The sequence below is a fragment of the Populus trichocarpa genome, chromosome 8 (assembly GCF_000002775.5).
Source record: "Populus trichocarpa isolate Nisqually-1 chromosome 8, P.trichocarpa_v4.1, whole genome shotgun sequence".
Lineage (NCBI taxonomy): Eukaryota > Viridiplantae > Streptophyta > Magnoliopsida > Malpighiales > Salicaceae > Populus > Populus trichocarpa.
Window position 1 is genome coordinate 3,004,052 of NC_037292.2, and position 22,257 is coordinate 3,026,308.

The window sequence follows — 22,257 nt, forward strand, 5'->3', positions numbered from 1 at the left end:
TCACAATTAATTAGTCCTCCTATGAGTCGATTGAGTATTTTTTTTTATCCCCCCAAACCCTATCTCTCTTTCACTTTCGTATCCATCGAGTCAAGGGCACAAATGTCATTCCAATGAAAGTCAACTATAAAAGTCAAAACATGTATAGTTGTACAGCTCACACAAGTAGTTACACGAACCAAACAACCTTATAAATACGACACCGATAAGACACCTACATAGTTCCATTACTTTCGCCCTAAGCGATCCAATATCCTTTTCACATTTGAAACCATAGCAGCAAAATCCTTATAGCTCACATTTCTATATCTGGGTAACCATGAAGAGAAGTTTGTATGCGAGAGAGATTGATAGCATAACCATGGCAAACTGCCTGGTGTTTCTATCTAAAGGAAGGGAATCATATTCTTTCCCTTCCTTTGATCACGCCATTAACAATAATTCTCCGAGTCGTGTTTTTGAGTGCAAAACATGCAACAGGAAATTCCCATCATTTCAAGCCTTGGGTGGTCACCGTGCAAGTCACAAGAAGCCTAAGTTGATGGGAGGAGAAGGGAGCTTCGAGTCTCAATCGCCGGCGAAGCCTAAAACACACGAGTGCTCTATTTGTGGGCTAGAGTTTGCAATAGGGCAAGCTTTGGGTGGTCATATGAGGAGACATAGAGCTGCCTTGAACGATCAAAACCAGCTGGCGGATCCTTTGAGCCCTCCTAGTTCTGATCATAAGCAAGTAGTTCCTGTCGTGAAGAAATCTAACAGTAGGAGGGTTTTGTGTTTGGATTTGAATTTGACTCCTAATGAGAATGATATGGAGTTGTTCAAGCTGGGAAACGCAGCTCCTATATATAGTTGATTGTTTCTTTTAGATCGTACATGTGCAGTCTCATCATGATATGCTAGACCTATAGGTTTTCTCGTTAATTTTCTGCTTCCCTTTTTTTCCCCCGAATATAGGAACACTTGCCATCTTGTATTTAAATTTGTTCATTTGTTCATAGACCTGCAATGAGAAGCTAGCTCATGGTATTAATTTCCTTTCCATTCAATTACTTTAAATAATCAAGCTTTATTACGTCATCATGAGGCAAGGATGATGTGTACCGTGATAATTAAACTTGTGATCATGAGTGGTGATTATAATTAATTGTCAAGCATTATTACTATAATTGATTGAGAGATTTAGCTTTCGTTCTTGCGTATTCCTAATTAATTGGAAAGAGGAAAAATTTACAAATGAGAAGCGATGATCGCTCTCTCAAAGAGCTGGTCCAGTGGCTAGAATTAGTTTGAGATTTCAGATTAGGAAAACTCAAATTTAAATATCTGGAAAAATGAGAGGACGTTTAGTTATGGGGGTGATTTTAATTTGTAACCTAAAATGAAGCTCTCAAATCCGATGCCTCATAACCGCACAGAAACAGAAGTGCAGATACCAAGCTTTGTTGGTGATTGTATATAATTAGATAATTAAATTAGGTTTTAGTACATAAATTTTGTTTTATGAATATTAATTTAAGGAGAAAAAAAGGGGGAGAAGGAAAATCCATCTTGCATATGTAAAATTGTAATTCTCAAAATTGAAGAAGAAGAAGAAGAAGATACAGAGAGGGAGCTGAGAGATTGTCTTGTTGTTGATTAAATTTCTTTCTCTTGCTATGGGATTTTTATGGCATTGGTTGTCTATATTGAAGAGTCAGCTGGGAACTTTTCTTGATAACCTCAAGTTTTTTTTTTCATTATTATTATTGTGAAACTTAATTAACTTGAAGTCCATTCATGTATATCTAAAATGCATAGATTCAATGTGTATGTGTAGCTTCCCTAAAATTTCCTTTTCGTAGTGAATCATTACTACAAAATCGTGTCAATGATTCATCATGATTGATTGTCAAGATTAAGATTAGGTTTAAGGATCTGTTTAGGAGTGTGGTTGCAGTTTTTTTTTAAAGTGTTTTTCACTTAGAAATATATTAAAATAATATTTTTTTTATTTTTTAAAAAATTATTTTTAAAATCAGCGCATCAAAATGATCTAAAAACACAAAAAAAATTAATTTGAAATAAAGAAAAAAAATTTAAAAATTTAATTTTTTTAAAAAACGTTTTTGAAACACAAAAAATAATATGACCCAAATAAGGACTCCAATCACATAATATTTTTACCAAATGAATAGTTGGCTTCTACAATAAACTTTATAAGGAAATATTTAAGATGGCAAAAATTTAAACATTATTTTGCTAGAGTTATTTATAAGCGGTATGTTTTTACGGTTGAAACTATATTTCATGACTTTAAAAAAAATTTGCTTGAGACTATTTTTTTTATGTTTTTAAATTGTTTTGATGCGCTGATATTAAAAATAATTTTTAATAAATAAAAAGTTATTTTTATATATTTTCCAGCAAAAAAATATTTTAAAAAACAACCATTTCTGCTTAACTCTAAAACACTACCTCAAAGGTGACCAATAAAAGCTCATATCAGTGATCATCTATTTTCAATTCAATTTTAATATAACTGTTATTCGGTAATGGACTTTTTAATCTTTGCAATTGGTCTAGTGATCTGATTTTATGGCCTTGGAGCCTATATCATGGTTTGTTTCATATTCTATTTTTAATTAATATGATGAATGAATTCATCAGAAGATCAAGTCTCAATTCATATAGCATATGGTCAATTCATAAGTTGAAATTGTTTATTATTATTATTATTATTATTATTATTATTTTATAATGACACGAATCTATTTTTATAAAAAGCTAAGCTTTAACTTCGTTATATCCTATCAAAGGCCCATTTGGTGGGCAACAGTAAATGATTCCGGGATCCCTCCATCAAAAGGCAGCACGTTGTTGAATATTAATGGCTACATACTGCAGTCATAAATATATAAAACCGATGCTTAAAAGCTCGAGAGTCGTCACTCGTCTGTCAATGGACGATATTTTTTTTTAGAAGATGCAAATTAAATATTTTTTTCAATAAAAAATATAGGAAGGAAATAAGTTTCATCAACTCTCCATAAATAATCATTAAATAGAATTTTTTTTAAAAAGCCTGTAGCATAATTCACCATTAAAATGAATTTCATCTAATTGTTTTCAAACTTATTTTAAAATGAGTTTCTGAAATTAAATAGAGAAATCATCAAACAATATTTATGTCGGAAAATAACAAAAACCAGCGCCTATTGCGCCATGTCTTGCACATGGAGAGTGGTTCATCGAATTTTTAATCTCCATTTGACTGTCATTTTTTTTTTTTAAAAAAAAAAGACTGTCATTGAGGGATGTCCCGGACTCCATGCCAGCATCTCAAGACGACCGTAATGGATGGGCTTGACCATGTTCGAGATTCCAGATCGTTAAGCCCTCGACGTGAAACAGCGAATTATATGACCTTGTGTCTTTCCATCAGTAGTCAAGCGTTACCGATCCACTGTTTTTTTAAGCAGGCTCTCAAGATTCAAAAATAGATAGAAAAAATAAAATAAAAAATTAACTTTTTATGATTTAATTAATTTTATGTATATATAGTTGAGTTGTACTCCATCTCAATTTCAACCGTAAGAACAAACACACTTTTATTATTTCTATATAGCAGTTCATACTTGCAGTTTTATCATTGGACAAACCTCAACGCACAAATTAAAGGTATGACAGCTGAGATAAGCCTTCCTTTTCTTAATCGAGATTAGTAAATATTATCTTAGATTTTTTCCAAGTAGATATAATCATGAAATTAAAAAAAAAAAAATTGAATTTGGGAGGCCCATGAAGCATATCATTCTTAGGTTCAGTTTTAACTTAAAGATCGAATTATGAATTTGGTTATAGTTGTAGCTAGGGGTGATCATTTTCGATTCGGTTCGGTTTTTATTAAAAAAAATAACAGAAACCGACCGGTTTCGGTTCGGTTCGGTTTTTTAGGACAAAAACCTGTTCCAACCGGTTTCGGCTCGGTTTTTCCGGTTTGGCTCGGTTTTTCGAGTTTGGGTTCGGTTCGGTTTTTTCAGTTTCAGGCTTATAAAACTGAACCGAACGAGTCGGTTTTTTCAAAATTTTAATTGGTTTTTTTTCACGGTTCGGTTTTTTCAATTATTTTTTTCCAGTTTTCTCGGTTTTTCAGTTTTTTTGCTCAACTTTAACTGTAGCTTAAATGTAGTGGTGGTTTTGAAAATATATCCGGATAAAAACGACGGTAAAGCAGATGCTAAAAATAAAAACAAAGAAATAGATTTTTCAAATAAACTAATTATTAGGTTTCTTGTAGTTGGATCTATGAAGATCCCACGCCTAGTTTTGATAACTAGATATGAGGGTGATTTTTTTTTCCTTTTTTACTAGTCAAAATATTTTGCGATCAACTTTCGTGTATGAAACTGTTTTTGTTTTCCAGCTAGTTTTAGATAGACCATTCAAGCTTACAACACGGTGCATTAGTGGGAAAAAAAAAACTTTCTCGAATTCTTTCCTTGAAATATTATCCAAAATAGTGAGGCGGGAAGCAAATATATCAAAAACCGAGAAATAACCTCCTGGTAAACATATACAGCAATTTTGTCTTTCAATATATACTAATTACTATCCGAAGTTTTGTCATGTTTGATTATGTTTCTAAAATTTATATTACTAAATTCAAATGAATGTGCGTGATTTTAACACGCGATTGGTAACAATTTGATGATGTTTCGACAATTCGATCAGCTATAAAATAAGATTATATTGGTGATTGGATTATAAATTAATTAAATATTTATTCAAATAATTCTCTCGTTTAAAAAAAAATATTTTTTTTATGAACATTTCTAAATACCTACAAAAAAATTCCTTTTTTTTAAGATTTAATAATATAATAAAGTCAATAATTTTATATATAAAAAATAAATATCCTAGAGAACATTAAATTTTAAGAACCATATTGTTTTGGTATTAAATATAAACATGTTTTTTAATTTGAAATCTTTTAACCCTTACCTAGATAGTTTAAGAAGATATTTATAATTCATGAATCTTGTTTTTTTTTTAATGTAAGGGATAAAGAGTTATTTTATCCTAATAACATTAACGAGGAAATATATCTTATATATATGTATTAATAAATAAATATATCTTTTACACATGGATTAATGAAAGTATATATCCTTTATATATGCTAACGAGGGGAAAGTGACTGGCCTTGAGACACTCTTTGGACTCATGAAAATTTAGCCATGTTAGTGGGTTCAAAATCAAGATAGAGCCTACAGTGCTCGGCACTCGCCCAACACCTGGGTTTGGGAGCAAAGCTTGAACCCATGAAGTAAGGTGATGGGCGTGGAGCAAAGCTTGAGCCCATGAAGTAATGGATACTCGCATGATGTTTAATATGATCCAATAACCTTTGACGTGACTAATCCCATTATAGGTTTGTGCAATAGAGAATCGCCACGTGGTATACTCATCTTCCGCTGTACCAGCCATTCACAATAAGAGTAAAAGCTCCTATCCTATACATTGCCATACCAGACTCTTCCATACATGGCAACGCATTTAAGCGGTGCAAATCTTGTATAGTACATCAAGCCGTTAAACTCAGCTCCATCTCCCCACTTGTACGGCTAAGATCTAATAAAACATTCACTCGAGTACCACGCGGCATTAGCTTGTGAATCTCTTCTTAGTTAGAACCCAAGCTGACACAAGTCATTTTCTATTTTCATTCTCTCTCTAAAAAAAAAACCAAAAACAAAAAAAAAAAAACAATTAAAGAAAAGGAAAAGGAAAAAAAAAACACTCACTCACACTTGCAGTTGCCGGGAGTTTCCCCAGCGATCTTCCCGGCTAAAGGTACGGTTACCAGTCTCCCTCTCAATTATCAAGTCTACTAACCATCACTATGCATGCCATTCGCGCTGCGTGCACATACTGTGTGATTTTGAATTTTGATGATTACAGTTTTGATCATTTCGAGCTTGTTTCCTCACCAGAACTGTTCATTTTACTATCTCTAGACGGTTTTAAATGAATGTTATCCATGATTGATCGAAGTTTGATTTTCATTGTTTGTTAATTTAAAACGGTTAGGTTTTGGTGTTTGAGTTTGTGTTGCAGATTGTCTGAGCTTGATCGTGATCAATGGTGTAAATGAGCGAAACGGCGTAGTAAGGAGCGGTGTTTGTTCGTGAAAGTAGGGGTTCGGGTTTCGAGTGGAGATCACCGGAGTCTCCGTGGAACTGGCTAACTGCAAAAAATGGTAGGCTTGGAATTTTTTATTCAAGTTTTTGTTTGTTCTATACAAAATGCTATATTCACAGTCTGGTTCCGTTTAGATAGGGTGATTGATTATGTTTTTTCGAGTGTTTATTTGTTCTTTGATTGTCATTTGTCTATTTGGTACTAGATTTGGTTATCAATATCTGGCTTTTAATTATATTTGATGCTTGTTACTTGTCTTCACATCTGCTCGCTAAATCCTTCACTGTATTGGAACAATATCTTTCATTGTTTATTTTGTTGTGCCTGTTTCTGTATTGCAAACTGTTTAAGTATATCCAAATATGCTGATCCATAATTTGAGATAGTTTTATTGTAACCTCATTTACGTCTACAATTTTGTGGGGCGAGGTATTGTGAGGATGATTTTATCATCCTTACTTTTGCTTTTGCCTTAAGTAAATAATGATGTGAGAGTTATCTTGTTCTTAACATGTTAAGTTAAGATAGGAGTGGTTAAGGGCTCAAATGGAGCTGGATATAGGAGCTTCAGGGGAAGAATATGGCTGGGAAATCTGGAGTGTTGGCAGAAAGCTTGCCTGTTGGAAGACAGTTAATTTTTTATCTCATGGAGTAATCTGAGCTGACAAGTGAATGTGCTCCACTCACCACATTGTTGACCTGGTTTGAAGTCCATGGACTTGCCTAGTGCATTTGGGGCATCTAGGCACTTGAGGTTTTCCTATCTTAAGTGGGGTACCCTGTTATATGAAAAAGTTCTCCATGAGAATTTTCTCTTAGTAATTAATGAGACATTTATACCAAGCAAATCTTCTCAAGTCTAGTGAGGAAATCCGTTGAAGTTACTCACTTGTCTGATATTAGGTAATTCCTTCCTAATAAAAAAGTTGTGACATACTTTGTGTTTGAAAGAATCAGTTCTCCTGATATCAGAAACATCCATGTGTGAGAACCTTTATCGAAAACCAATGCTTTTTTCTACTCTCTCATCGAGCCAGATTAGTTAACAACTTATAAGTTCTGTATTCTGACCTTCTTCCACTTTAAAGTTTAAATGTCTTCAAGATTGTGTGACTTGTACAGTTAGAAGTCTTAAGATTTGATTTCCAACATTCAAACATACGCAATGATCATCACTTTTCTTTCTTGGAAGTTGTCCTCAAACTGCAAGGATGGACCCCCTAATGTATCTCTATGGGGAGCTAATTTAAAGGCTTATGGCTTAACCGAGGGCAGAGTTCAATGGAAAACTATCCAGCTACAATGAAACCTTCAGAGAACAGTTCAAGGAGAGAACTAACCCCTTTCGAAAACCTATATACTGATGGAAATGCCGGCTGCAATTTGTAACCACATAAGGTTACTAGGTTAGAGCAAATGCTAAAGGGAGGATGTAGGGAGCCATGTTGTAGGCAAGAAGGAATTATGTTCTAGAGTTGAATATAATGACGATTCTAGATTTGAACTTCATTTGTTTAAACTGGGAATCAGTTTCCTAACATGATTAAAGTCCATATCGTGCAATGTGCAACTAAGGGCAAGAATCACACAATTATTTCTATACCTTTTCATGAGCCTTGATGATTTAAATAGAGTTTGAAAGATCATGTACTTCAAGGTTACTCAACTTTATCGATTTAATTTTTCCATTCCAACCATTTTCTTCTATAGAATTCAGATCACACGTGAGAATTAAGATAGGAATGTTGCATTAGTTGATTCACACTTAACGTTAAGAATGCTAGTCATTTAGTTTGAATTTATTTGAACTTAAATTTGTTATTTTTTTTGCAACAATAAATAATAAAATGAAAATCCAATAACAAAATCATAGTAAACAAGGTACATGGAAAAGAGCATGAAAAGGAAACTAAAACCTAAAATGTATTTTATCAATGAACTCCTAAAAGAATCAAAATCAAACATACAGGAAAAAGATCCTTAAATAGTTTTGAGTAATCTAAGTACATGAAGAATCTGCCATTGTAGAAGGGTTGTTAGGTCAACACCTATAGGGATTTCATCAGGCAAACACCCTTGAAGGGTTGTTGGGGTAATCCTTAGGGGCTTGTTAGGTCAGTACCATGGCTTCCATGTCTTGTTGATGACTTGTGTGAGCACATGCCTTACCTCTATTGAAAAGAAAAAGGCCAATTTCAAAGGAGCAAACCAAAAGGTGGTAAGAGAGCGACAATGTTGTTGACAAAGCATGGGGGACTAGGGTTGAGTGTCAACATCTTGAGGGATGAGGGGCTTCATGATATTTAAGTTCTATTCCATCAAAATCAGTAAAATTCTTCTTCACAATGAACATGTTCTTTCCATTTATCGAGCAACAACTCATTAACCAACTTAACCTAAAAGGTGCATGCTTTTTGCTTTTTTGAAAGTTGCTATCGATTAATCCACATCTGTCCACAGTAGTTTGTTTGGCACTATTGCATGTCCCTTTCCCCTATGCAATGCATTTTTGGAATATGGAATCCTCAATTTTATTCCTATCTAGTCTTGTTGATTTATGATTGCAACTTAGATTACTCTTGTATTTTGACCTTCTTTCCAGCACAAAAGCTTTTGGATTACCAGAGATGCCGGGTGTTTAAATGATGGAGATGTGGGTTTTGATAATTCCTCGAGAATGGAAGCAAAGCATAGTCATCAGTGGTTTATGGATAGCCCTGGACCTGAATTGTTCAGCAACAAGAAACAAGCAGTCGAACATTCTAGCAACAACAGGCCAGTTGCGGGAATGTCACACATGAACATTTCTCCATGGAATAATACTTCCAGCTTCCAGTCAGTTTCAGGACATTTCAGTGACCGTCTGTTTGGGTCTGAACCATTGCGGCCTAACAATGGTAGCAATTTTCTTTCTTCTGGCAATGGAAATATGAACATGGGAAGAAAGGATTTCATATATGGCAGCAATTGCTCTATGGGTTTGTCTATGACTCATAACATTGAAGATCCGTCTGCATCCATTAGTTTTGGTGGCATCAGAAAAGTAAAAGTCAATCAAGTTAGAGACTCGAACATTTCTTCATCAGTGGGGCACTCATATGCTAGAGGAGATGACAATATAATTTCAATGGGTCCTGCCTATAATAAGAGAGAAAGCAACACCATCTCTTTAGGCTCTACTTATAATAACGGGGATGAGAATACCATCTCAATCAGCCCCACATTCAGTAAGGCAGATGGCAATTTCATTTCAATACGTCATGCATTTAGTAAGGATGATGGAAATTTCATATCAATGGGCCACAATTATAACAAAGGAGATGAGAGTATGTTATCAATGGGCCAGCCCTTTGACAAGGAGGATGCCAATTTTATAACAATTGGTCCATCTTATGACAAGGAAAATAACCATTTCATATCAATGGCTCCCTCCTACAATAAGGGACATGACAATTTCATTTCAATGGGACCCTCCTATGATAAAACAAGTGAAAACTTCATTTTGATGGGTTCCTCATTTAGCAAGGGAGGAGATAATATCATATCAAATGGTCCAGCATATGACAAGGCAGATTCTGACATTACATCCATGGCACCTGCCCAGGACAAAGGGAATTCTGGTATTCTATCTATGGGTCACAACTACAACAAGGGTGATAACAATGCCATTTCTTTTGGAGGCTTTCATGATGAACCTGAGACCAATTCCTCTGGCAATATTATTACTGGCTATGAGTTGCTAGTGAGCAATCAGGACACAGCTCAAACTTCAGAAGTATTGTCTCAGAACGTTTTGCCCCAGGCAAATGCAGATCCACAGTTGAATACTGATAGTGCTCCGAAGATCATTGCTGATCCACAGCTAAATAGTGCTCTGGAGGCTAATTCCAAAACTGATACTGACATCAAGGGTAAAGAGCCAAAGGCATCAATCAATGCAGCCCCCAAGAATAAAGAGCCAAAGACACCAATTGATTCTGCCTCTAAGAATAAAGAGCTGAAGACATCGAAGAAGGTCCCTGCTAACAACTTCCCTTCAAATGTCAAGAGCTTGCTATCTACTGGCTTGCTTGATGGGGTCCCTGTTAAATATGTTTCCTGGTCAAGGGAGGTCAGATTGATATATTATGTTGAGATGTCAATCTGCGTTTATCAAGGATGAATATTTCTTACTGATTAATGTTCCCACATTAAAATGCATATCCTTCTTCTTGGCAGAAAACTCTTGAAGGAATCATAAAAGGGACTGGGTATTTATGTGGTTGCAAAGAATGCGGCTCTAACAAGGTATGCAACTCTAAACATTGTTTAGTGTCTTGAAACAGAACTGATGAAGTGTTGAAAACTATTTCATGATTCGGGATGCACCATGCAGGCTCTGAATGCATATGAATTTGAGCGTCATGCTAACTGCAAGACCAAGCATCCCAATAACCATATTTTCTTTGAGAATGGGAAGACTATCTATGCAGTAGTTCAAGAGCTGAAGAACACTCCTCAGGGGGTGCTGTTTAATGCAATCCAAACTGTTACCGGGTCTCATATTAATCAGAAGAATTTCCGTATCTGGAAAGGTAAGTAGTAGTTTTAGATGAGTTTATGTGACTGCCTTACACAGATACTAGAGATAAATATTAGTTATTTATTCTCTCTCAACAAAGTTTTTTCTCCTCTTCCTCTCGTCAGCATCATATCAAGCTGCCACCCGTGAACTTCAGCGCATCTATGGAAAGGATGAAGTCACTGTGCCATCTTGAGATGAAGACCCTGCTTTTAGAACAAGTGAGGTGGCATGTGTTCTGTGCATAGAAGCATATTTCTCTGGTAATTTATAGACTTGTTTTGGGATTTCTATTAATTTTGAGAGGACTGTTTATTTAACTTTTTTTTATCCTTTCAAAATAGAATTTAAGTTTTTGGACTTCTTCTGTTATTGGTAGACCACTGTGTTTGTGCATGCATGACTGGGATTAGAGGTGCTTCCACCATGTTAGTTGAGGAGGCAAATTTATTTCCTTTTCACATGACAGGGATAGGCTTGATTAAGTTGTGCAAAAAGCCTATTTATACTTTGTCATGCACCATAGGCGGATGCTAATATAGGATAGTGTGAAAAAAACTTTATGGAGATGTGCAAATCCCTGGTTTGCATCACCACATGGATATACTTGTCCTAAGTTCCAAATCTTGTTCTTAACTTGGATAAAACCGCCATGTGCAAATATCATGGGATACATTCTTACTCATTCTTGCACTAATCTAAACTTTATGTAGACTAAGCTATATTTCTGTTTCGACCTCTAGCTTTTCCAGTAAAAAGTGGACATCTGTCAATTTTAGGTCCGGTTTTGTTGCATTCGTTTTCATTGAAGTGATATAGAATAACAATCCGTGGTTGAGGAATAGCATTACATAGGCAAAGAGCAAAGGTCAATTGGTGAACTTATGATGGAAGCAGTGTCCCCCTGTTTTTTGCTTTCATCATGCGAGTGCTTGTGGTTTTGTTTTCGCTAGTGTAAAGCACAAGATGATTGTTCAGACTGCTCTAGATCAATCTATAAGTTTGTTCCATATGCTTGTTTACTGAGACAACACACACACACACATTTTTGCTTAGTTTTGCTCATTGAAAAAACGGATTGGCCCGTCTCTGTTTTGTACTGATTTTAACATTTGTTGTAGCAAAAATCTTAATAATCATGCTAGGGTATTAGGCTCAATGGAGCTTGTTCTATGGAAAACTGAAGACACCTTGAGTTAGGTTCTTTAAACAGGTTCATCCATGGGTCATGCTGCATTAACATTACTGGCAACCAAGCCATGATTAGAAGCCTGTAAATTTCCTACCGCGCTAGCTGTTTGCTCATATGGTGTTCCACCGCCACCATTGGATGTTGTAGTTTGATCCTTGCTCTTACCCCATAGAACAAGATACAGGCCTAGAACGATCACGATGGCGCCTATAGCCCTACACCAATGATTGACTGCTGTGTCAGCTCACCATTTACTTGATTCATTCGGAGGTTGACAGAGAAGAGACATGATGCGTACCTGCCTAGATAGAATTTCTCTTTGAAGATGAAGGACCCCAAAATTGCAACCATCACCAGGCTTAGAGGATTTGAAGCACTCATAAACACCGGACCCCTTTCCTTTACTAACAATCCGAAAATATAGTAAGCTAGTCCTGAGAGTATTCCCTGCCAATCAAGTAAGGAATTGTTTAATCCCTGGAGTGACATAATATAACGCGCATGTATTACACAGAAAATTTTCAAAATAATTTTGCTCTAACTTGGAGTTTCTTACACCATAAACAGCAGCTAAAAGTCTGATATCGAAGTATACAGACCAGACTGCAGTGTTGGCTCGTTCCACTGCGAAGGCCAGTATGGTGCTTTCCACGGTGCCCATTATGCACATTAAAGCAGCAAGGGAAAGCTTAGCTGGGTATGATTCTAGAATCATTGCCTGTAGGGAAGTAACATTAAAAGCACCGAAAGATGTCACTACTTTAATTGATTAATCATAGGCCCTCAATTTGTGTAAGATGATGGCATAATTACAGCTATCATAGTTCAGATGAATTCTTACTTGCAGAATAATGAAACTTGACCAGCTTAAACACCCAAATATAACCATAACAGCACCCTTAATGAGATCTTGGATGTGTACGCTATGTGCAGATTGACCGCGACAGAAATTCCTCTTGGTCCATGGCAAATTTATTAATGGTCCATGAGCTAATGGAAGTAGCATCGCTCCTCCGATTGTTACCAGTGTCCCAACCACCTTTGCCTGGAAGTGCAGCCTCCTCATATCCACCTTCTCAAGCCTGCAAAATCAGCCTTGCCTTTGTAACCTAAAATCAATAACTACATCATAGTACTAGCTAACACACAAGCGTATTGAGGGTTACTTGAAGATGCAAGCCATAACAAATGTCATGGCCGGAAGAATATTGCACATTGCAAGCACGAAAGTTGGTGTAGTAATTTTCATCCCAGCGTAGAACAAGTTCTGGTCTAGCACTGGCCTTGTAAAGGTAACAAATACGGAATAACATCAGCAATTGCATAAACTTTATAAAAACTATGTTTAGAGACAATGAATAAAGCAATTGCTTGTTAATTCGATTTTTGTTACTCAAAAAAGCTCAGTAATGCTATCTTGGCGAACATCCACCAAGTCATCTTTGGCCTTGAATTTCTGTTCAGCATTATTAAACCAAGATGATTATTAGTTTCTGCAAACTATTAACATGAAAATACATATGGAGAAAGACATCAAAGAGACCTTTCTAAGACAAGAGCAAATGGAGTAAAGAGAATAGAGGCAACAGCCATTCTGTAGGCTACTAGTACGTGTGGCTTCATCCCAAGATTCAAAGCGAGCTTGGCAAGTATAGACATTACTGAGTAGCCAAATTGCACGAAAATCACAAGCAAATATGCCCTTGCTTGATTGTAAAGGCTAATAAAGGACTCCATGGACATAGCTAGAGTACTTCGCTCTGATCAATGGTGTTTAAGACAACAACACTACACCCAATGCAAGAGAAACTGCTTGTGCCAAGAGCTCTTTATAGAACCCTCTTGTCTTCCACTCTATAGCAAGGATGTGAACGTAAGATTAACATGTGTTCATCTTTAGATTACATTAATTACGTGAAGGAGCAACTTTTCTTATTAGGGCAAAACCCATTGCACAAAACATCAAAGCCAGAAGCGATTCCTCGAAATGTATCATGCTGACTAGAATTCTCTAGTGATCAATGCATATATGCAATATATATTGATGGATATAGATATCAGCTGGAAGCATCTTGCTAGATGATTAGATTATTTTTCATCCACCATTAACTGACATCCTCTGCCATTAATTAATTAATACATGAAAGGGATATGAGTCGGTATCAATATCGATCTTACCGAGGGAATATATCATCTTTTAATAACATGTTTCAAAATTAGCTAAACATTACCAACTTATAGTCCAATCAGAACTAATAGCACATCACTTATAATAGAAAGCAGCTTGGTTGTGCGTAATCATTAACACGCATTTCTTTTATTTAGTTTACATTTTTGGACGTGTGATTATATATTTTTTCGAGGAATAATGCTTTTTGTTACCATAAAAACGTATGAAGAATAAGCCACTATATATAAAAAATATGTTAATTTTTTATATTAACATATCAATATAATAATAAAAAATAATCAATACAAACACAAATGATTCAATTTAATTTTTATATTATATATAATTTTTTTAAAAAAACAAATTTATTATAATTAGTAATTCATTCAGTCAACCTTAAAAGTTAATGGTTGATCCATAACCCAATAACTTCAAACCTTAAACAGATCATATAATTATAGAAAAATTCATCTATAATGAAAAATACTAAATTTAAGATCGTATTTGTATTTTGGAGAGAGTTTTTTTAAAATATTTTTATGATTTTTTTTTTCCCACTCACATGTAATATTCTTGTATATTCGTATTTGCTATTACCCTATGAAACAAATTAAATACACCGACGGCTACAATAACTCTACCAACGATTCATTGCTTGTGCTAGCTCACTGCCACTTGATTCATGTGGAGGTTGATAAAGGGTAGGCATGATGCATTCCTGCCCACATACAATTAATTTCTCTTTTAATACGAACCCCAGCATTGCATCCATAGCCATGCTTGGAGTTAAGAGGGCTGGAAAGAAACGCTTAGAAATAACTGATCTTTTCCATGGCTAACAATCTGAAAATATTGTAATAAGCTATAATTTCTTCAAAACATTATCTGACTAAAATACCCTTAATACAGGAGAGAAGATTTGTTAAATTACTTGATGTATATGGTCAAAGTGCCCCAAGAAATCTGTTTTTTTTTGTCAAACAAACGGCAGCTAAATCTAGGCTGTAGCTCTAAAAAGAGCAAGCCACGCGTTAGGGATGACTCCGATTTCCGAATTCATGTACTCGATCTTGACAGAGTTGTTTTCCGCTCCTGGCGGGTTTTCGAGTGTTTAGCGGGAGGCTCTTGAGTTGAATCTTGACCAGAGAAAGCCGGACCGTAGGATGCAAAGCTTATTAACTTTAGGCCTGGACTAATTACAGCCCACTTGTTAGGTAAACTGGACTCCGCCGAATTCAATCTTTTCTTTAGATGCTTAAGGGTCAACCATTGCCCATGGGTCCACTGACGCTGTTTCTATTGGTTTGGATTCCTGTGACCCATGGACTACATAGCCCAACTCCCTTCCGTAAACGGACACTATGGGCTCATAAAAGAGTTTTCAATTTCCAGTTATTTTTTTAAAATATTTCTTATTTTAAAATTTATTAAAATAATTTTTTTAAAATTTATTTTTAATATCAGCATATTAAAATTATCTAAAAATTAAATTTAAAACAAAAAAAAATTAAAAATATTTTTTGAATGCAAAACTAAACACACTTATAGCTAATACCCTAATACAACTTTAATTATTTTTTTTTGGCACAGATGAATTTTAATAAAAATAACACTAGCTAAATTGGGGTAGATTGACTTCGCGAAAAAAAGAAGAGATTGGACTGTATTTATCTAAATTGGACGTGATGGATTTCTAAAGATTAAAAAGGATAGTTTAGCAAAAATAATTGACGAGTCCTTGTAGTTTCAGGAATTATTATTTAATCCCTATATTTTTATATTTTATTTATAACTTAATTAATTAATTAATTTATCTTCCATTTCATGTTCCTTTTCATTTCAACGATCGAGCAAATTGAAGTCTGCAACATAATATGTACAGTACTTCACCTATATATGGCAGACTTGCACACATATACACATATTATTTCTTAAAAGCAATATTGATCATTTCTTATTCTGGCATGCAATCCTTTTGGAAGAGTCCGATTGTTATATATATAAATAACAATCGGACTTGAATTATGCTTGCATCGTTGAGTTATGGCTCGGAACTAATATCGAACCTTGGAGCTTGATCCTTTGCTCGTTTTTTTATCCTCGAACTGTACGTAGGCATCGTTTGCCAGCAGCAAGCACCTCGATCAGTAAATCTTGACTAAGCTGGATGCGTATATTCTTGGTGGGCACTCGAGTGTTTAGCAGGGTCTTGAATCTCTTGACCAGAAACAAAGAAGGAGAAGACGAATTTGTTTTTGGGAATGTCAAAACTGTGAGATGTAGTTTCTTTCATTCCATAATAAAGGATTGTCCTTCCATTAGTTTATTTCAAGCCTAGGCTAAATTAAACCCATCTGTATACTTAATTTGACTCAACCTAATTCCATTTTTTTTATAGAATAATAATTCCATCTTCTATTATTTTAGAAGAGCTGCTTTTTATAGTCTGCAACGGGATTTAATTTTCTAGTTAACTTGCAAACAATCTCTAGTAAAAAAGGAGAGAAAAAAGGGGGCCCTTCTTACACTAAACAAAGAACAAAACTATAAAAAAAAAACTCCCTCATCACACGCGCATAAGGAATGTCATGATCCAATTGTTTCACTGCTTGAATTTCTTAATTCAGCACAGTAAGCGTTATAGTTAAGGAGGAGCGTGGGGCAATTTGCGATTGCCTCCACTAAGTGAGCACTAACGAGTGGCGAAAAGGAGAAATGATACACCAAGTGCTTAATTATCTTAATTCCTAGATACCCTATTAAGTCATAGTCGAAACATCAATCTGGCTAAAACTATTTGGTTCTGATATCGATCTCACAAAAACCAAACACAAGACATTGCATTGATTGAACTCGGTAGATAAGTACAACGACGATGAAATTATAAGCAGTAAATAGTATCATTTCAGACTTGCATCCCTTCAATCAGATCGATTCATCGGTGCGTCTTACTTTGGTAATATCAATAGCAACAAATTCTTGATCCACAGTCTCCGGATCCGTCCTCTCCTGCATTTCGGTAGCAGTTTGTGTAACAATTGCTTCTGCTTTGTCATCGCTTGAGTCGGATGGAGGTTGATCCTTGCTTTTACCCCACAACACTAGATATAGGCCGGTAACAATGACAACTGCTCCAATAACCCTACAAAGAAACAGTGGCTTAATTAGTCCACAGCAAAAAAAATAATTCTTGGAATAACATTTTTTACTAGTTCCCTTTTTCTGTAAGAGGATTTCATTAGCCAAACACTCCCGAAAAGGTTGACAATGTATGATCCCATATCTGATCAGTGGAAATTCCTGAGTATTTTAGGTTATCCATAAGTTAAACACTAAATCAACAATATATATTGCGGGGCCTGTAATACCCCACTATATATTAGCAATAAGTCTTTAGACTCTTTACCTTCCTACGCATAATATCTCTTTCAAGAAAAAGGAGCCCAAAATTGCAACGATAACCATGCTTAAGGGACTAAAGGCAGTCACAAAAACAGGTCCTTTACGCTTCATGATCAATCCTTGCACATAGTAACCAATCCCGGAACAGATTACGCCCTGTATTCAAAATAATAGCCAAAGTAAGGAAATGAAATCAGTATCCTTTCTCAAGTCAACTGCAAAAAACATTAATATAAATTAAAAACTGTTAGTTTCCTCTTTAATTTGGAGACATAAAAGGAAAGAGAAAAGATGTAGATAGATTTAAATATTACTTACACTGTAAACAGCAGCTAATAGTTTGTAATTCAAGCCTACAGACCAAGCCGAGGGATTTCCTCTTTCCATTACAACTGCTACCATGGAACCTTCAATAGTTCCCATGAAACATATCCAAGCTGTAAGGGAGAGCTCAACTGGGTACGATTTTAATGTTATTGACTGTGGAAAAAACACACACATAAATCTTCTCAATTCGAATGACCTCACGTTGATCGTATAGATTAAGACCGAAAGACTTGTTTGAAGACAAAATTATTATCACATACGTTCCTAAAATTGTCGATTTTAATGTTATAGGTTAATTACCTGGAGAATTATGAAGCTAGCCCAACAGACGCAACCAGTGGCAATCATAAGAGCACCCTTAATAGGATCCTGCTTGGTTAGTGCACTAGTAGATGCTTGTTGATCATACCCTCTAGTCCACGGCAAATCCAACTGAGTTCCTTTAACTAGGGTCATAAGCATAGCCCCTCCCACTGTGACTATGGTCCCAAATATCTTTGCCTGGCTATGCATTTTCCTGATGTTAACCTGCTCAATCCTACGAAATCATAGCAGAATAATTAATTTACTTTATATATAGCTAGTTATAAAATAGCTGGGATATATGGCCCGCATACATACACAAGCGTAATTCGTGCAAGTGTTATGCCTACTAGGCTACAAATTAATATGCAGGTTGTGGCTGGTGCATTACCTCAAGGCCCAAGCCATCAAAAATGCAAAAGCCGGAAGAACGTTGCACATAGCAGAAGTAAAAGTTGCCGTGGTATATTTCATGCCGGTATAGTACAAGTTCTGGTCAATCGTTGGCCTGCACAATACTATTACAGTTAAACGAAGGTGAAAAAAAATATCAATGCTGTTGTAAAATTAAGGTGATCAAAACGAGATTCTTAATTTTATGATAGTCAGGATACTCACTCCAACAAGCCCAGTAACATGATCTTAAAAAAGATGGAAAGGGTCATCTTTGGCCTTACTTTCCTGTCATAAAATGTCAGTGAATATATCAAGTTAGTTCTTATAATATATATTTGACTAACAGTATTAATAATGCATGCATAAAAACCCTTGCCTGTCAAAAACTAAGGCAAATGGAGCAATGACAATGGTGGCAACGGCATGCCGGTAGACTACCAATACATGTTGGCTCATCCCTTCATCCAGTGCATGCTTAGTCATTGTGAACATGCCTGCATAGCCAAATTGCAAGAGTATCACAGCCAAAAATGGCTTTGCCCTGTCATAAGAGGACGACGCTGTTGCCATATGAATTGTTCTTTCTCTCTCAATATCTATCAATCTTTCTCCTCGCAATGTAAAGAGCTTATGAGTTATATGGAAGAAGCTTATGAGTTGAGTGAGGATGGAATAGCTTGCTTATATAATGTTCCTGCAGATTGATCAATACAATATGCATACCTCTTTATTTGAAGTCTAGGGACTCCACTAACAAACCTTAATATGAAAGATCACATTTGGCTTCCATTAGAACAAGAAAACCAGCAATCATTTTTCAAAAAAAGAAAAGAAAAAAGAAAAGAAAAAACCATACACCATATATCGATGTTGCTGACTAAGGATAGGATGGAAAGAAGGGTTAGTGCAACAAGAAAAATATATTCTCTAGAAAGTGGTGGGGTTTTCTTAAATGTAACTTCGGCAACAAAGCATTTTTTTGAGGATTCAAGGTTATGGGATGGGATTTGACTTGTTGCTGAATTTTTGTTATCTTTTCATTTTTCGGCACAACGTTTTTTCGCCACAAACAAATTATTTGCGACATTTCGAGAGTAATAGCTCAGCTAGCTTGTAAACAGTAAATAAGAAAACATGTATAGCTAGCTCGAAGATTAAAAAAATAAAAAAGCGCTTTCGATGATTTTACTATCGTGTGTTTAGCTTGTTTATTACTTTATCATGATTATATTGAATTATTAATTAAATAGTTAAGTTTGAATTTTATTCACGAAGTTTAAGTCTTGTAATTAATGTGTATTTCATTCTCAATCTTATTTTATTAATTTTATTATTAATTATATTTAAGATTAGTTGTTTAAACAATCCTCCTCACTTGTAATCTGTATTTTAAACTTTGTTTAGAGAATTAGACTTTAGGTTCTTCAATTCATTCATTGGACACTGCTACTAGTCTCTGGATCATGATCTAGATCAACAAATATGGATAATTATAGCACAATTGGATTAGTCTAATTATAAAAAAAGTTTTATATATTAATGTGCTATATATGACCAATGTGGTCACTAATCATTATTTGATACACAATTAATTAAGCAATGTTTGTTGGGGTGCGAGTAATAACTAGTTTACACCATAGAGTTTACATTTTGGGTTTAAAAAAATTTTCAAAGGGCAAGCAACTTGTTTTTTTAAGGCAAGAATGACTCATTTGGGTTATTATAAATAATTTTTTTTGATATTATTAAATTTTTTTTGTTAAAATATTTTTGATGATATTAATAATATTATAATTAGAACAATAATATCTCTCTGAATTTTTTTTTCCCTCTCATCTCTTCTATCTATTTAATATTTTTTAAAGAATATTGTTATTCTAAATAGTAACAAGTTATAGAACTTGTATTTTTTAATCATAGTAGATATAAATTATATTATTTTATTAATGTTTTTTCAATTGCGTTATCCTGTAAGTATTTTTAATTAGTTGTAATAATTTTTTAAAAAAATCCTCTAAACTCCTACTACATTAAAAAAGATCGAAGGTTCAACGGTATGGAAAAATGGAAACCGTTTTCAATAACTCCGTATTAATAATCATGCATGTCAGTTGTTTATCATTTTTAAAATAATTCAAATTATATTTATTTAATAATTTAGATATAAAGAATGCAAAGAATCATGACAAAAGAACATTAGAGAATATCTCAAATTATATATGTAGATTACGCAACACGTAGCTAGTAAATTAATTACTTATACTGATATTCTATCAATCAAAATAAATTAATGTGAGATATTAAAAAAATATGACTAGAAAAATCCAAGATTATACATGAACTGTTGAATTAGTGGGAGCTAGTAAGTGGGATCTACTAGCTCCCACTTTAAGACCATGGCTCAATACTTCTAATGAATTATTGAATGAGTTTTTTTTTTTCATGTGTTTTTAATGTTTAGAAATACTCATCAAAATATAACTATAAATTAATTTAATTTATTTATTTATTGTCATATCAAGTGGTCTAAATTTAAATCCAATTTAGGGGAGATATTTGTAGAAATTAAGAAGATTCAGTCCTCTTGTGAATCAGATAACAGCAATAACGTAACCCTGTTCTTCTTTTCTTATGATATGCGAACTGTTGATGTTGCTATGCTGCGTTCGTATTCTCACTAATTGGATAGCCATATATCCGTCCACAGTTACAAATCAATTCCTTAATATAATATCTCAGTAAGAACTTGATAATTAATTTGGTGGGAAGTGACTGAATATTCAATTATTGAACAGTTTAATCTAGATTTTGGCCCTTTTTTTCTTGATTTATTAAATAGATTTGCCAATGAGAGTTTAGGTCAAGTTAGGAGAAACATTGTGGTTTGTGGGGTTGAGATTAGTAGTGGCTCTAAATTAATTAAAGCAGGTGAAGTACAAAGGCATTTTGTTTCAACTTCTCATTATATATCTTTTTTTCTATAATGGAGGCCATATTTTACTTAGTTTCAGCAACAATTGCAATCCATCTCATACTCAAGCAATTTCGAGTTGCCATGCACGGAGTGATTTGCATGCGCTCTTTACCTCTAGGGCATTAATATATAGGAACCAACACCGCCTTCTTGTTTTTTATTTTATTCTTCAAGAGAAATATTGAGAGTTTTGCAACATCGATCGTTGATACGAAAAAGGATCAGAGGCCTTCATAGAAAACAGGACGAGGAACATCCTCGATCCAGATCTTCTTATTCAGGGCCGGGAGATAGAAAATTAAAGAAGTTGTAGATTCAACTTGCATGCATGTGTGAGTTGAAATATTGTTACCAAGTCACCTTACAGAGACTACTTTTTGAAAGCACTATCTATCAATACCAAGCTTAGCAATGATTCCATGATAAGGAAACGGCTATCGCTATCTCGGATGAATATAGCTGTATTTACTATTTATGTAGTTAGTTACTAAATTCGATGTCTTCTTGCCCATGGTTATACGAGAGACCAAAAAGCAAGGAAACCTCTCGGTTCTTGTTAGTAGTTCTTGTAGTACTATAGTTAGTGTAAACTCGATCACGCACCATTAAGTATAATATTTTTAATCTGGTTTTTGATTCTTGATCAGTGCTAAATTACGTACTTTTATCTGTTACGTACTAACTTTTAATTCATTCAATATTGCCCACTATATTGTAAAACTGCAAAGCGCTAATGCATTCAGGCAGACCAT

At 34.6% G+C, this 22,257-nt stretch overlaps 4 protein-coding genes across 6 annotated transcripts; 2 read left to right on the top strand and 2 right to left on the bottom strand.

Annotated features, from left to right (window-relative positions):
• The first annotated feature begins 198 nt into the window (after positions 1–198).
• LOC7457923 (zinc finger protein ZAT11) lies at positions 199–1,030 on the top strand. Its single transcript, XM_002311114.4, has one exon. The coding sequence runs from the start codon at positions 320–322 to the stop codon at positions 851–853; it is 534 nt and encodes a 177-aa protein (XP_002311150.1). The 5' UTR covers positions 199–319; the 3' UTR covers positions 854–1,030.
• A 4,654-nt stretch (positions 1,031–5,684) lies between these two features.
• On the top strand, positions 5,685–11,103 carry LOC7457924 (uncharacterized). 2 transcript variants are annotated; one of them, XM_002311115.4, is made up of 6 exons: positions 5,685–5,832; positions 6,097–6,238; positions 8,783–10,291; positions 10,399–10,467; positions 10,556–10,754; positions 10,867–11,103. In XM_002311115.4, the coding sequence occupies exons 2-6, from the start codon at positions 6,236–6,238 to the stop codon at positions 10,935–10,937; spliced, it is 1,851 nt and encodes a 616-aa protein (XP_002311151.2). In that variant the 5' UTR covers positions 5,685–5,832; positions 6,097–6,235; the 3' UTR covers positions 10,938–11,103. The 2 variants fall into 2 exon arrangements, with proteins under 2 accessions (XP_002311151.2, XP_024463394.1); XM_024607626.2 differs by having other exon boundaries at positions 5,705–5,832; positions 6,070–6,238.
• Positions 11,104–11,812: 709 nt separating this feature from the next.
• LOC7457925 (WAT1-related protein At5g13670) lies at positions 11,813–13,851 on the bottom strand. 2 transcript variants are annotated; one of them, XM_052455388.1, is made up of 6 exons: positions 13,477–13,851; positions 13,100–13,389; positions 12,775–13,015; positions 12,490–12,651; positions 12,232–12,380; positions 11,813–12,148 (listed from the first exon to the last, which is right to left on the bottom strand). In XM_052455388.1, exons 2-6 carry the CDS (start codon positions 13,180–13,182, stop codon positions 11,968–11,970), a joined length of 816 nt encoding a protein of 271 aa, XP_052311348.1. In that variant the 5' UTR covers positions 13,183–13,389; positions 13,477–13,851; the 3' UTR covers positions 11,813–11,967. The 2 variants fall into 2 exon arrangements, with proteins under 2 accessions (XP_052311348.1, XP_052311347.1); XM_052455387.1 differs by having other exon boundaries at positions 13,100–13,851.
• Positions 13,852–16,681: 2,830 nt separating this feature from the next.
• On the bottom strand, positions 16,682–19,157 carry LOC7469803 (WAT1-related protein At2g39510). The gene is made up of 7 exons (XM_002312035.3): positions 18,908–19,157; positions 18,754–18,816; positions 18,527–18,643; positions 18,133–18,370; positions 17,824–17,985; positions 17,510–17,661; positions 16,682–17,245 (listed from the first exon to the last, which is right to left on the bottom strand). The coding sequence occupies exons 1-7, from the start codon at positions 19,099–19,101 to the stop codon at positions 17,029–17,031; spliced, it is 1,143 nt and encodes a 380-aa protein (XP_002312071.1). The 5' UTR covers positions 19,102–19,157; the 3' UTR covers positions 16,682–17,028.
• Positions 19,158–22,257: the final 3,100 nt, after the last annotated feature.

Coding starts and splice junctions, on each gene's coding strand:
- LOC7457923 (XM_002311114.4), top strand. CDS start 320: ATGAAGAGAAGTTTGTATGCGAGAGAGATTGATAGCATAACCATGGCA.
- LOC7457924 (XM_002311115.4), top strand. Junction 10,292..10,398: donor ATGTTTCCTGGTCAAGGGAG/GTCAGATTGATA, acceptor TCTTCTTGGCAG/AAAACTCTTGAAGGAATCAT. Junction 10,468..10,555: donor AAGAATGCGGCTCTAACAAG/GTATGCAACTCT, acceptor TGCACCATGCAG/GCTCTGAATGCATATGAATT.
- LOC7457925 (XM_052455388.1), bottom strand. CDS start 13,182: ATGAAAATTACTACACCAACTTTCGTGCTTGCAATGTGCAATATTCTT. Junction 12,381..12,489: donor TTTTAGCTGCTGTTTATGGT/GTAAGAAACTCC, acceptor CTTGATTGGCAG/GGAATACTCTCAGGACTAGC. Junction 12,149..12,231: donor GAGAAATTCTATCTAGGCAG/GTACGCATCATG, acceptor TCATTGGTGTAG/GGCTATAGGCGCCATCGTGA.
- LOC7469803 (XM_002312035.3), bottom strand. CDS start 19,101: ATGGCAACAGCGTCGTCCTCTTATGACAGGGCAAAGCCATTTTTGGCT. Junction 17,662..17,823: donor TATTAGCTGCTGTTTACAGT/GTAAGTAATATT, acceptor TTTTGAATACAG/GGCGTAATCTGTTCCGGGAT. Junction 17,246..17,509: donor GAGATATTATGCGTAGGAAG/GTAAAGAGTCTA, acceptor GTTTCTTTGTAG/GGTTATTGGAGCAGTTGTCA.